This window comes from Lutra lutra, chromosome 8 (genome assembly GCF_902655055.1).
Source record: "Lutra lutra chromosome 8, mLutLut1.2, whole genome shotgun sequence".
Taxonomy (NCBI): domain Eukaryota; kingdom Metazoa; phylum Chordata; class Mammalia; order Carnivora; family Mustelidae; genus Lutra; species Lutra lutra.
Window position 1 is genome coordinate 96,932,459 of NC_062285.1, and position 15,345 is coordinate 96,947,803.

At 38.8% G+C, this 15,345-nt stretch overlaps 1 protein-coding gene across 5 annotated transcripts in view; it reads left to right on the forward strand.

The window, feature by feature from the left end:
* The window catches only part of FRS2 (fibroblast growth factor receptor substrate 2), a 116,082-nt gene extending 102,876 nt beyond the window's left edge, over positions 1 to 13,206 (forward strand). For all 5 annotated transcript variants that reach the window (XM_047740711.1, XM_047740710.1, XM_047740709.1 and 2 more), the window contains 5 exons: positions 2,811 to 2,902; positions 4,150 to 4,336; positions 5,156 to 5,314; positions 5,701 to 5,864; positions 7,458 to 13,206. In XM_047740711.1, coding sequence (XP_047596667.1) covers positions 2,837 to 2,902; positions 4,150 to 4,336; positions 5,156 to 5,314; positions 5,701 to 5,864; positions 7,458 to 8,408 — 1,527 coding nt within the window. In that variant the 5' untranslated portion in view covers positions 2,811 to 2,836 and the 3' untranslated portion in view covers positions 8,409 to 13,206. The remainder of the gene's footprint in view (positions 1 to 2,810; positions 2,903 to 4,149; positions 4,337 to 5,155; positions 5,315 to 5,700; positions 5,865 to 7,457) is intronic.
* The last annotated feature ends 2,139 nt before the right edge of the window (positions 13,207 to 15,345 follow it).

Genomic DNA, 15,345 nt, shown 5'->3' on the forward strand with positions numbered 1-15,345 from the left:
GTTCTGTTGCACTTAGACTTTTCATTAATCATTGTTGAGCTGAATTGGCTTTATTGTGCTTCGCAGATACTGTGATTTTTACAAATGGAAGGTTTGTGGCAACCCTGCTTTGAGCAAGTCTGTCAGCGCCATTTTTCCAATAGCATTTCTTCACTTGGGGTCTCTGTGTCACATTTTGGTAATTCTCACCGTATTTCAAATTTTTTCATTATTATTATATTTGTTATGATGAACTGGGATCAGGGATAATGACTTCCTGAAAGCTTAGATGATGGTTAGCATTTTTATTTTTATTTTTTTTTTTAAGATTTTATTTATTTTAGCGAGAGAGGGAACACAAGCAGGGGGAGTGGGAGAGAGAGAAGCAGGCTTCCCGGTGAGCAGGGAGCCCGATGTGGGGCTCGATCTCAGGACCCTGGGATCATGACCTGAAGTGAAGGCAACCACTTAATGACTGAGCCACCCCAGGCACCCCAATGGTTAGCATTTTTAGTAGTGAAGTATTTTTTAATGAAGGTACATATATTGTGTTGTTAGACATACTGCTCTTGCACACGAATAGACTGTGATATAATGCAAACGTAACTTTTATAGGCATCAGGGAACCAAAAGCTTGATCTTGATTTGACTCACTTTATTGTAACACTTGCTTTTTTTGCCACAGTCTGGAAGCAAACCTGCACTATCTCCAAGATATGCCTGTATTAATTTTTTTAAATTAAACTCTATGGGCCACGTTAAGACACGGCTATGTCAGGTGATGTTCTTAGTGCCCTTGAAAATTCAGAAGATAAGGTTCCTATCTTTAGGGAGATCACAGTGATGTGAATGTTGAGACAGATAAACATTATAATAGAATGTGATAAATGCCACCGAGAGAGTAATGTTCATTTGATTGGGAAGACACTGGATGCCATCTAGCTTCCAGTTACCTGGAGTCCCAGACCCCCATCTCATTGTTCAGGACCCTTTCTGTGGTTTGGCCATACTTGTGTTACAGCCGACCCTGTACTCCAGTCATCTTAGACACCTCCCTTTTTTCTGAATGCGGTGCTGCCTTTCATGATCTGCCATGACCTTTGTCTTTGCCTTCTTTGTACCCTTATCTATCTCAACTACCTGTGTCTATTTTATGCCGAGAAAATAACTATTTTCTGTTTACCTTTTTAAGTACCAGCTCAGATGGTGCTTCCCGCCCCGCTAACCCAGAAAGTTACTTGCTCCCTTTTCTGTGCCCACAGGACCCTTCTCATATTCTCATACAATGTTTAATCATAATGCATTATCTGTTTACATGTCTGTCTCTCCCTTTAAACTCATGACTCTTCAGAGGTACATACTGTGACTTAATCATCTTTGTGCCTGGTTATTCGCTGGCGTATTACTTAGAGTAAGCTGCCACATATGAGTCTTAATTAATTTACTATTTTACTTCTTTTGGTTTGTGTACCAGTATACTTTTTCATCTGCTTAATACTCACACCTGCCAGCATCCTTTACCTTTGTTTAGTACAGTTCAGTCCAGCCAGCTCACAAGAGACGTAGAGTGCTGCTATGTGCTAGGTAACATGTTAGGCATGGGAAATGCAAATTAGCTTTGGGAAGGAGCTTGTGGTGGAGTAGGAGCGAGAGTTAAGTAAACAGATGATCTGTCACAATTTCTACTAAGGAAGCAATGTGAAGAATGCTGTGATACTGGGAAGCCAAAGGTGCCTTGGGGGCTATGCAAGAAGTATGACTCTTCTAGTGGCTTGGAATCAGAGGAGGCTCCGTGAAGGAACTGCACAGTTGGATCTTGAGAAGGGAAAGGAGCAGTGTGGAAGGACATGGGAAGACATGTTGCTCTGGGGGACTGTTGAATGTGACTTGGGAGGGCTTGAAACAGAGACAGAGCTCAGACTAGATCTGTAGCCGGGGATGAGATATAAAGAACCTCATGTCATGTTGACGAGCTTCAAATTTTTTCCTAAAGGTAGTGAAGAGCCCTTGAAGAATTTTAAGCTGGTTTTATCAGATTTGTGGTTTTTTTTTTTTTTTATCTAATAGCTTCTTGTGCTTCCTTCCCTTCCCCTTTCCAAATATTGTCATGTTCGTTCTGATTCTTCCCCTTTTTTTAAGTGATGTTTTAAATTTTTTCTTTGTTCATTTGGTGTTTTCCTGAACACTTAATGTCACTTATAATCTATTATCTCTAACCTTGTGTGGGAAAGAAGGATTAGACAGACACGCTCTATCAGTTTTGCTGATACTTTCTACGTTGAGTTACTCCTTGATTGTTGGGTTGCTTTTCTCTCTTAATGAACTATTCCAAATTTTTTTTTGTGTCTTATTTGCCAATCAACTTCTGCCTGGTGAGGTACATGAAGGATATACTGCATGAGTAATAAGAATCAAAATACCTTCCAACCTTGAAGTCCAACATCCCTTTGGAAATTTATTAAAAGAGGGACATGAAATTTCTGATAAACCATTAAGGATTAATTCCATGAATGACTTTATTTAAATAGGGTTCCATATGAGATGAAACCCTAATTTTTTTAAGATAATTTAAAAATAGGCAGACCTTTGCAAATTAAACTGGAAATTTGAGATTTCTATGAAGACTACCTCACAAAATTATTTTCCTTGTCACTGAGCAGAGTTTACCAGCTGAGTGTGTGAAATCTAGCTCAGCCTTGTACCATCTTGGGCTTAAATTTCCTCATCAGGATAATGCAGGTCTTGTATTAGATGATTTCTAAAGTCTTTTTCTGTTTTGTGATTTTTGTATCCTACATTTAATAACTTTTTCCAAATTATCTTTCGTGTAGTGCTCACATGGTCTTCTGAAGAAGCCATGGGTAGCTGTTGTAGCTGTCCAGATAAAGACACTGTCCCAGATAACCATCGGAACAAGTTTAAGGTTAGTAAAACTGGTTGAGTTCTATCTCTCTGCCTAGTCGGATATTCTTTTTCTCCACATAATATATCTTACTTCCTCACTTTTATCTCTAGACTCTTCTTTTTCTCTTTGTGTCTGCTCTGCCTTTTCTTGTTTTAACAAATGATGACAATATGTTCTTACTGACAGTGTGGAATCCTCTTTTACTCTCCCTTTCATCCTCTCCATCCAATTAGAGCCATACAGTTCTAGTAAATTTTTTTTTAATGCCATTTTATAGGTACCTCTTCAGTCTAGTCACCACCTCCCAGTCATTGCTTCATGCCTGGATAGTTTCTTAGCTGAACTCTGCCTTGAGTCAGTCACCTTTGTGATCCATCTTACAGTTGACATCATATTAATCATCCTCTTTCATCATTTTAAAACTTCTGGTGTTCTGTTACCTAGAGCCCAGATGCTGCATTTCTTACCTCTCCACAGCCATTTAGTGTCTCTCATAGTCTGACCTCAGGTTGTTACACATCATGGCCTCTGGATCACACAGACCCATGTGTAAGTCGAAACCCTGCTGCTTTGTAGGTTTGTGACTTGGGCAGGTTACCTTATCACTGTGTGTTTGTTCCAGTTTTGTACAGTGGAGAAAATAATATTATCTGCAGTTTAGGGTTGTTTTGAGGATTAAATGGGAAAACGCTTGGAAAGCACTCTGCCAATCCCAGAAATACAGACTGTTCTCTCAAAGTGTTACCGATTCCTAAACTCAGCAGTGCGAGGCCTGCCCTTCCGTGAACTCTGTGCCGGTCTTGTCTTGGTCTCTCCGAAACATACTTTTTTCATGTCTGCTGTAGCACTGCACCTTCAGGATATGCCCCACAACCCCTGACCCACCAGTTCTCTCCTGAGGCCCAGCCCAAGTCCCTCCTCCTCTCACGTGAAGGCATCTCCAGCCACCCTAGGCGACACTTCTGCCGTTTGCAGCCTCAGTTGCACCCATTTGTCAGTTGCTCACATACAGCCTTGTGTTGTTGACTTCATGTTTGTGTATCTGATACACTCACTGGGCATGTGAGCTTCTTGTGGGTGGCACCAAGACTTACACTGCTGCATAGCCCATGTGCTACACACACGTTGGCTGGTGGATGGATTAACAAAGGAGCGAATAACTGAACCAGTCAGCGACAGTGCCTTTTACTGACAGACTGGTGAAATACATGTATGACTGTCCAGTGGGGACATTAGGGTGGTACTAATTAAATTTTCTTTTTTAGGTCATTAATGTGGATGATGATGGGAATGAGTTAGGTTCTGGCATAATGGAACTGACAGACACAGAACTGATTTTATATACTCGGAAACGTGACTCGGTAAAATGGCACTACCTCTGCCTGCGGCGCTATGGCTATGATTCAAATCTCTTTTCTTTTGAAAGTGGCCGAAGGTGTCAGACTGGACAAGGTCGGTGGAGCCTTTAATTTTTTTTCTTCTCCAAACAGTATCACATTTGAAAATTATTCTTTCAGTTATTCTATTTACAATGTTTAAATTAATACTTTACTTTTTTCCTGATAGAAAAAAAAAAATCCCCTGACTAAGTGGATTGTTAAGAAAAGAGATGCCGTAAACCATGACTTCATTTATCAGGCATTTACTCAGCACATTCTCTCGATGTCCAGAATTTTGACTCATATTATTTAAGATTTTCAGTAGTTGATTAGCTCCAGTAAATTGACTATGTATCTTTATTGTTACAACTTCGTGGGGAAAGAACCAAAACTTTAGAGTCAAACTGAACATGGTTTGGGTTTTTTGTGGCCTGCTGCATGATAGGCCTTGCACAAGTTACATGATCTCTGTAGAACATCAGATTTCTTGTCTGTCAGAAAGGAATGCTGATCCCTACTTTACAGAACTCTTGTAATAATTAAACAAGGTAAGGATTGTAAACCGTGGAGCGAGGCACAGACAAATGGTGAAGGATCACCTTGGTAATGGTGACTTGGGTGCCCCCTGCTGTTAAAAAGCAGACCAAAGGAAGTGTTCAAATCTTGTTTTTGTCTGCCTTGTTTTGGATATAGGAAAATTATTCTGTGAATTTCCTTTTGGGTTATGTTTTGAAACAGAGACTATCATTAATTTATCAGACATTTGATTAAAAGACCCTTCTTCCTGTCAGTGCATAGAATGCTTACTTTACAGTTCTGTTCTTTGATAGGTGTTCCTGTATTTTTTTTAAAGCTACAGCTACCACTTTCCCCTTCTCTTTTATATTTATAGGAATCTTTGCCTTTAAGTGTGCCCGTGCAGAAGAATTATTTAACATGTTGCAAGAAATTATGCAAAATAATAGTATAAATGTGGTGGAAGAGCCAGTTGTCGAAAGGAATAATCATCAGACAGAATTGGAAGTCCCCAGAACACCTCGAACACCTACAAGTAAGTTCCAGTTTTCCCTCTTGTATTTTGAATAATAGACATTCATAAACTTTGAATTATGGATATTTAATCTGTAACGCCTTAGAAATCACCATTGGCTAAGATAAGTGTAATGGTTGTCCGTTCTTTTTTTTAAGCTGCTAGAGCTATAATTATAAATATTTTTAGTATTTTAAGTAGGAAATATTAAAAGTTCTATATTATCTAAAATGTGAATGGAAAGTTGGAGTGGAAGGAGGATGTTGTTTGTGCTCTGGTTTCTGTTGCGTCTTACCAGAAACACCTTGCTTAATTTTCTCAGCTTAGATTCCATTCTCATTCACTTTTATCTCTGTCTTCCCCCCCATATCCTGCTTTTCTTCTTAAACCAATAAACAAAAACTCAGCTCCAGGGTTTGCTGCTCAGAATTTACCGAATGGATATCCCCGATATCCCTCATTCGGAGATGCTTCTTCCCATCCGTCAAGCAGACATCCTTCCGTGGGGAGTGCACGGCTGCCTTCCGTGGGTGAAGAATCTACACATCCTTTGCTTGTGGCTGAGGAGCAAGTAAGCGTGCGCTACTGTCTAATGGGATGACAGACTGGGTGGAGTTAAAGCATTGCTGCGCTGATGCGTGGAAATTTCAGTCTGAATTTTAGCTTTCACTGTTTATGACTTTTGTAGTGTAGAATCAGAGGAAACAGCATATATTTTCTAACATACGCCAAATACGTACAGGTATGGAGGGAGACATAGCATCACAGCAGCCTGTGGACTCACAGGAGAGGTGCATGTGTAGGGAAGGACGGATAGAACTAATGGTCAGTTCCGGTTACAATAACCTCCAATGGATCTGGAATTTGTACTGCTTTTTATATCAGTGCACTACTAGCAGCAAGGTAGCTTTCGTTGGCAGTGTTTGTATGAGGCTCTTTAATGTTTCTAACTATTCTGTTTTTCATTTGAGGAGTGAAGTATTTGGTTGAACATCGTCTGTATGTTAATTAGTTATTCTTATCTCTTGTAAACCAAATGTCACATATCATTAGGAAATTTTTACTGTTTTAAAATCTGTTTCTCTGTGTTCTTTACATAGTAAATGAATTCTTAGTTACTATAATTACACTTCCCTCAGTTTTTGCATTTTTTGAATTATTTCAAATTTTATGAATAGTCTTCCAAACTTTTTTTTTTTTTAAAGATTTATTTATTTGAGAGAGCATGTGCACGCGTACATGCTTGTGAGAGTGGAGGGAGGGACAGAGGGAGAAGGAGAGAATCCCAAGCAGACCCCCCACCCCCCGCAACCGTGCTTCACCTCTAACCTGCCACCCTCCCACCCCCTCCACCCCGCCAAGCCAGAAACCCAACACAGTGCTCAATCCCATGACCCCGAGATCATGACCTGAGCCAAAATCAAGAGTCAATACTTAACAGACTGAGCCACCCAGGTGCCCCTAGTCTTCCACAAACATTTTATATTGTTCCCCCAAAATACCGTTGGCCTTTTCTAAATAGTGATGATTTCTTAGTAGGTTGCATTTATTTTATACCAATGCATTTTATAGAACTCTTATTAAATCTGGCAGGGTTTATCTCTTTATTTGGTCACATTATCTGCAAATCATGATAAATTTGTCTCTTTTTTTTTTAATGCTTGTTATTCCTTATTTCTAAATTATGTTTCAATACATTATGAGAATATCTAAAAAACATCAAAATGATAATCCCAATTGTTCCTTTTTTTTGACAGAATGCTTTTCATATATCAAGTACAATGTTATGTGTTATTTTAGAGTAGTTATTCTGTTTTTGTTTTTGTTTTTCTTAGATTTTTATGTATTTATTTGAAACAGAGAGGGAGAAGCAGACTCTCCACTCTGAGCAGCGAGCCTGACTTGGGGTTCAGCCCCAGGACCCTGACATCATGACCTGAGCCGAAGGCAGGTGGTTAACTGACTGAGCCACTCAGGCACCCCGGAGTTATTTATTGTTTTATCAAGTGAAGAAAGTGTTTCCACATTCCTCCTCTCTCCCCACCTTTTTATTAGTGAAAAACAAAGACAAAAGCTTTGAAGGAGATGGAAAGCTAATCGATAAAATTTAACAGATATGGTCAGCCTTTTATTGGTTATTGTCCACTCTTCTGCTTTGCTTTAGGTACATACCTATGTCAACACTACAGGAGTGCAAGAAGAGCGGAAAACCCGCACAAGTGTGCATGTCCCGTTGGAGGCGAGGATTTCGAATGCTGAAAGCAACACACCCAAAGAAGAACCAAGTCGTGTTGAGGACAGGGACCCTCAGATTCTTCTTGAACCCGAAGGAGTCAAATTTGTCTTAGGACCAACCCCTGTTCAAAAGCAGTTAATGGAAAAAGAGAAACTGGAGCAACTTGGAAGAGACCAAGTCAGCGGAAGTGGTGCCAATAGCACAGAATGGGACACTGGATATGACAGTGACGAGCGAAGAGATGCGCCCTCTGTTAACAAGCTGGTGTATGAAAATATAAATGGGTTATCTATCCCTAGTGCCTCAGGGGTCAGGAGAGGTCGTCTGACATCCAGCAGTACCTCAGATACCCAGAATATCAACAACTCAGCTCAGAGAAGAACTGCATTATTAAACTATGAAAATTTACCATCTTTGCCTCCTGTTTGGGAAGCCCGCAAGCTTAGTAGGGATGAAGATGACAATTTAGGACCAAAGACCCCATCTCTAAATGGCTACCATAATAATCTAGATCCAATGCATAACTATGTAAATACAGAGAATGTAACAGTGCCGGCAAGTGCTCACAAAATAGAATATTCGAGGCGTCGGGACTGTACGCCGACAGTCTTTAACTTTGATATCAGACGCCCCAGTTTAGAACACAGGCAGCTCAATTATATACAGGTGGACTTGGAAGGCGGCAGTGACTCTGACAACCCTCAGACTCCAAAAACGCCTACCACTCCCCTTCCGCAAACCCCTACCAGGCGCACAGAGCTGTATGCTGTGATAGACATCGAGAGAACTGCTGCTATGTCAAATTTGCAGAAAGCGCTGCCGCGAGACGATGGTACATCTAGGAAGACTAGACATAATAGTACTGACCTGCCCATGTGAGCCTGGAAAGCGGTACATTGTTTGCACCTTTGTGAAGTTTTAACCAATGAAGATGCAAGTGCTTCATTGTCATTTCTAAACACTAACTCCTTTTATAGACTGATAAGATTTTTTTTCTGAATATTTCCTGTGCTTCTTTAACTAAAGGGAATTAATGTAGAGCAGGTACTCATTAAAGAATACTAATTTCAGTATGTACTATTCATTACTGTACAGCAGCATTCCCATTTTCACAGTGCCTATTTAAAATGAGAGTTGAAGCGAGTGACATGCTGGTTGATTTTTATCAGTAGTCTGGACTTACGCATATCATTCATGTCTAAGTCATGGTTGGCATTTAAAACATTTTATAAAGCCTCTTGATAACGTGCATTGCTAACAGATAACTCTAGGCGTTGAAAGTAATATTTGTAGATTCACTATTCATGGTATATGGCCTCCAGCATGTAACATGAGGAATCCTGTATTTCATTAATTGTAGGCTTTTTGACTTGAGCCAAAACATGTAAAGGAAATAGAAGTACCACACCTCCTTATATACCAGCCAGTTCCTTTGCCTTCTGCGTTACTAGGAAGAGTCATGCGCCGGGGAATATGGTTTGCTCTTGGTGTGTTGAAAGGCAGGAAGGAGACAAGATTTTCTGTTTACTCATCTCATGATGTCATTTGAAGGGCATGCCCAGATATCTTAATCAGAATTACACTAGACTCAAGAAATCAGTCTCAGGTCACTTTACCCAAAAACATTTGGAAATCTGAACCACGATCTCCTGCAAGTTTCTCTCCTGTAGATTATGAACAGTGACATTGTTTTCTGGAGGCATTTGTGCCATTAGGTTGCCATTTACCTTCAGTTTTTTCCTTTGGTGTTCGGGATGTCTTATTTTGTTGCTTAATGTCTTTTTTTCCATTTAAAATGTTCGAGTTTGTATATAGTTTTGAAATTGGATTACGTGTTCATTGTCGTTTCGTTTGCATTTTTGTCAAATTGTGGTTTTGAAGGTTCATTTGGAACTTACTGTTATTCTATAACAGGGTTGCCCTTGTCCAGTATTTATTTATATGCTGTTTACTTTTCAAGTTGATGAAAACATTCGCTCAATTTGAAACTTCACTTGTGTCCATAGGTGATCTCTTGAACAGCCGAGGAAAAAAAGGAAGCTACTTTTAACACGCAAAGTTCCCTAAAGGTACTGTGTTCTCTCTGTGGGCACCCTCCCCAGCACTTTAACAGTGATTCCCTCGTCACGCGGCTGCAATTATATTTTGCCCACAGTAGTGCTCCTCAGCTCTGCTCTCCTTTCACTCGTGGCTGGAGCTTCGGTTATCCCTTGATTCCATTAGAATGTTAGGAGTGTTGCCAGTATAGCAGGTACAGTGGAAGTCTTAGAGCAATGAGATTGTGTCATAATTTAGGATTTAGAATGAATTGAAGTTTATATAAACTGAAGAGAGTCCATGAGTCCTTAACTCTTGGAAAATCAAGAGTGTTCCAGTTTCTCAAACGCTAGAGAAGACAAGGGACGGTACAGTGGAAAGGCTAGGGTCCTGTTTTCTCTAAATAGGAGGAAGTTTGAGATCATGATTTGGATCTCTCTGCCAGATGTAACTAAGGTTAATTGAGCATGAAAAGGTTTCAGTCATAGAGCACCCAACCTGATGAGTAAATAATTATAGGACAGTGGATGGATTAGCAGAATAATAGAGTGGGACCATTATAAAGAAAATAAATTATTAAAGGCGTCTTTATTATTTTCAGTGCCATTGGTTTATGTGCATAGCAGAATTTTCTTTCTTCTTTTTTTCTGTGAACTTGGTGCTTAATAAAGTGTTCCCTGTTCTCTAAAAAGAGAGCAGTGGTAGAGGTGTGCAGTTTCCATTTTTAATATATTGTTCCATTTATGCTTTCTTCTGAGTAGATTGCTAATCGTGCCAAATTTATGTGATGGTTTTTGTAATGTGGAATAAGAATTATGATGGAACCAGTACATGTGGTTTTCTCCAAAACAAGCAGTCAAGACAGAACCTCCAAATGAAAGGGCTGACCTATTGATTCATTTTGGAGGTTGGATACTTTATTTCTTTCTTTTCCTCATTATTTTCATTTTCCTTCCAGATTCTAATTAGTTTTTATGTATTTTAGGTAGCTCCAATATAATCATTGCAGGTTATGCTTTAAATACTGTGTGCTTTAAAAATGAAAATGGGACCAATTTGTCTGCTAAGAATTTGATTTTAGGTACTATGAGTATTAGGAAGATGTATACAACTGGTGTTTATTTCTAGATGTCTCTGGAAATCACCTGTGTTCCTATTTAATAAAAAGTAATGTAGAACACTACTTGTCCTTTGCAGTAGTCTAGTCATGGGCATTAAGCTCTGTCCTGGAAGAATGTACCTGTTACTAGGTGCATTTTAGAATGAGATATTTTATTGGGATATAATTGTGGCCATATGTTTCAGATTTTCTGAGACAGACCTAATTTTAGATATTCTGTTTCCGTTGGTAGACCACGGGATCCCACTTTTTGGTTTTGGAAATAGAATCATCGTTCATATGCTTTCCCCCCAATAGAGTCCTCTTTTATCCATACAGGTGATAACAGCTTTTTATCCCAGATCAGAGGTTGGAAACTGATATGGGTATTACCTGTGTTTTTTTGTCATGTCTTTTACTTCCCAGTTTCATCTTCCTTTAAAAATGAAAATATGGTGCCTTCCCTCCCTCCAGGAAGATTGGCAAATAGTTCCTTTTATTTACTGCTGCTGTGGAGTGATGAGATATGCACTTTACTCTTGAAGACTCAGCAAAAAGCTTTTCACTTCCCAGTATATCCAGAATAGATCACATTTGGGACTTATGAAAATTTGCCAAGCAATCTTTGTTTTTTATAGATACTAATGTTGACCCCACAGTTCAATGTTATAAGTCAAGCTAGTCTTTGTTTATTCCTCCCCTCCTCAAAAAAATCTGTGGCACAACATATAAAAATGTACCTCAATAATGTTCTATTAAAAATGGGACAGGGGCCTTATGTTTTCATAATTTCCCAATAATGTGCCACCATATTTTTGCCTCAAGGTAAAGGTTTTAACAAGCTAAAAAGTACTTCCCACTCCCCGCTGTGCTGTTCCTAACCCATAATGCCCAAGTGTTTTGTGCAATGTGTAGTGTGTGTGTATAAATATATATATATGTATATGTATATACATATATATGTATATATCTCCTTGAAATAGACATACCATCAGAGACAACATTCAGAAGTAACTGATGTATTGGCATCTTGTTCATATTTCTGATATGTGAGGTATACGGTACTAATTACCTTTTCCCTGATGTTTGCCAAATTTGAATAAAGGCATTGGTACAAAATTACAGAATGTATAGAAAATGTTTTTGGCTTGAAAAACTAACAGATATTTTATGACATACCACAGTATACTCTGCCCAAACCAGCACCCTATCTATCCTGTTCTTTACACCCCTATTCCCCATTCCTACTTCCTCATTTTTTGGTATAACACAATTCTTTTGTAGCATCAATACAATTACAATTCTATGACAATTGGACAATAATAGTAGCATGGAAACGGACTGGTATTAATAGTACAGTAGTCACCGGTGTGCCACATTTGCATTAGTAAATGCAAAATATACATTTTATAAAGGAAAAATTTTGTGTTACGTTTTTTATTTTCATTACATTGTATAATACTGTAAGATTATTGTATGTCCTAATTTGCATTATAAATGTTTTTTTCCTACGTAAAGGCATAAATATAGCAACTTTGTATAAAGGTAGCTTGTTAGATTTTTAATTTTTTCTTTTATAAAAATTGTCTAACAGTGGGACTACCATTGCCAAATTGTATATGAAATAGGAATTTTATCCCCTATGGTTAATTTCTTTTATAAACATTCCATATTTCTCTAATAAAAGACATAAGTGATACTGTACTATGCATAAATTGTATATTAATGCTGTTTCATATCAGCATTTTAAATTTTGGTTTGCATTTTTAATATTGGCAAAATTTACCACTGTTGATTAAACCTTGTTGTATATGTAACAACATCTTTTGCCCTCTATCCCTTCCCACCCTTTGTTCTCTGTTTCTCCCTATCAGTGCCAACTTCATACATTTTGTAGCATGGCAATAAAATATAACTTTTACACTGAGGCCAAGTGTGGCTTTTTGGAGGACGTGGAACTGGGAGGATTGCCCTCTAGTCGTTCTTTGCATATGACTTTTTGCCATATAAACCATATCTCCAGGCATGAGAAGTTATCTCATATATGATGTAAACATGCTTTTAAGGACAAGTGTGAATGTGCTTTTAAGCTTAATTTTTGTCATAACAAATAAGAACTAATTTTTTTATCTTTGGAAAAGTCACAGTTCTTGGAGTACAATCAAACCTTTATTAACTGGAGTACTTAAAGAATAAGCTAATAATTGAATTTAGTTCAACAAGGGCTAAGCAACACATTTTTTAAAATCCTTATTTATTGTAGAGTATTAGTATACTGTCCTAAAAATTATATGTAAAATATGGTTTAATCTTAGATGATTTAGAATCTTGCAATGCCTTACTGTTGTCATTCTGGCATAAATTTCCATAATGAGGTACTCAAGTTGATACTGGAATCTGAGCTGACTATACACTGACCTTAAGCATTCATGAAAAACTGCTTTGTTGAATAAAATCTGATTGGAGTTCTTATGGTTACTTTCCCCTTCTTGCCGAAAGTAGATTGCAATAAAACCCCAATAAAAGTTTGGTTGAATACCTGTTTAAAGTTTTCCTGTATTTATATTTCATACATTTCTTAGAACTTTATGATAAGAGGTTTTATTTCTTAGTCTCCTATCATTGCCTCCCATTTTCAAAGCGATTGTGTGATGAATGGGTTAAAAGACCATGTTTCATCAAAGTGAAATGAAATTGTAAGTGTTTGACAGACTCTCTCACAGTTTTATCCATGTGGCCATTCAAACTAGTAGTTCTCAGCTTTGAGACTCCAAACCTATTTTTGAGTCACAGCGTGAGCACTGCAAAGCCTATTTGGGTACAGCTCAAGATGGAGATCCTTTAAACAATGGAGGGGTAGACGAGTCCACGTATGCTTGGCTGCTTACTGTGTGCCAGACACCATGGAACCCACAGATTGGTTAAGATGTGGCAGAGATGGCATCTTGGGAAATTAGAGCACTTGTTCTCAGAAATTTAAAACTTCTTTGGATTATTTCTGTATTTTTCTTTTGAGTTTCTTTGAAGACTAGCCATTCACACGTTATTCTTATTTAATGGATGAGCACGAACTAGGTCCTGTGCTACCAATAAAGATAGCAGTCCTTGTGCTCAAAAGTTTAGAATCGCTTTTCTAATGGGGGCAGTGCCCTTCTGCCCCGCCCCCATCCCGGAGAACTAAGCCCTGAGACAAATATGATAAATTCTTCTGATACTTCTAGAATGGTACTAGCTGTATACCTTAGGAGAATTGAAAAAAATTGTTACTCCAATTATTAATAAAAGTGGTATGATAAAGATACACACATAGGAAGGGCATCGAACTCAGTCTAAGAGCGGAAATTTTCAAGAAAAACCTAGAGAAGGTAATCCCAAGGTGTCTGATGAGAGTCTTCGTAGATTTTAGAGCAGGAGAGGAAAGGATGTCTTAGGGAGAAGGAATAAGGTACAAAAGACACAGTTGTATATAACTATACGTAGATCATGATTGTTCAGTGGTGACAAGGGGTTCCATATTACTGGAGCATAGATTGCAAAGGCAGGGTGGGGGGTAGAGGAGGAGGAAGAAATGAGAGCACAAAGGTATAGAACACGAAGGAATTTTTGCTTAAATGAGGTGAGAATTTGGAGGATTTTAACCATTGGAGGAACAATAGTTTAGAAAGATGACTTTGACATCAACATAGAGGAACACTGGAGGGTGTGACATTGTAATGAAGCAGGGATATTGATTTAGGCTCTTGTAAAAATGGAACCTAAACTGGATAAATGCCTCTTCAAAGGCATTGTTGAAAGAGTATTTACAGGTGAGGTACTGCTGTGCAACAAACCACCTAAAATATAGTGGCTTAAAGCACCAAATCCTGTTATTTCTCCCATTGCTATAGCTATAGATAAGGGTGAGCAGACCTTGGAACCCATACAAAGTTACAAGGCTAGTAAACAGAGGAGCTGAAATCCAAACCCAGGCAGCCTGGTCCCAGAAGCTGAGCGTTTAATCCTTTGGGTACAAGGGTGACACCAAAGGAAGTCGGAAAGGTGGAAGAGTCAAAAACACATGCAAAGGGGAAAGGACAGATTGCCTAGAGTCCCCAAATAAGGGGTCTCCTGGTTGTTTCTGTCCTAGCTCCAAATGTCCTAGCTCCTAGTTTCTGTCCTCCATCCAAATGCCCCTGGCTATCCCCCCAACTTTGCTAAATTCCAGAAGGGAGGGGCATTGATTGGTTTCTCCATCACCCACAGTCTCAGGCTTAGGTAAATCTCAGGCCTGTGGGTCCATTGGTCCACAATGAAAATGACCCTTTTTAATGTTGTGCAGGCATCTCAGCTTCTCACTGTGACTCTTCTCAGTATGTGCTTTGGAATCTGCCCATTAAAGTGCATTTCCTGCAAGAAGAGCAAGTTTTCAAAATCTTGGTTTATTTAAAACAGCAATTTGTCCAATCTGAACACCACTTTTCATGATGGACCTTGAGAATAGTGTAAACCAGGGACAGCATATTTTTTTCTGTAAAGGATCAGATAACTATTTTAAGCTTTATGGGCTAGACAGTCTGTCATAACCACTCTGCTATTGTATATAATTCTGTATCGCGCTGCACAGTATAAAAACGAGTGGGCTGGGGCAGCTGGCTAGCTCAGTTAGAAGAGCATGTGACGCCTGATCTCAGGGTCATGAGT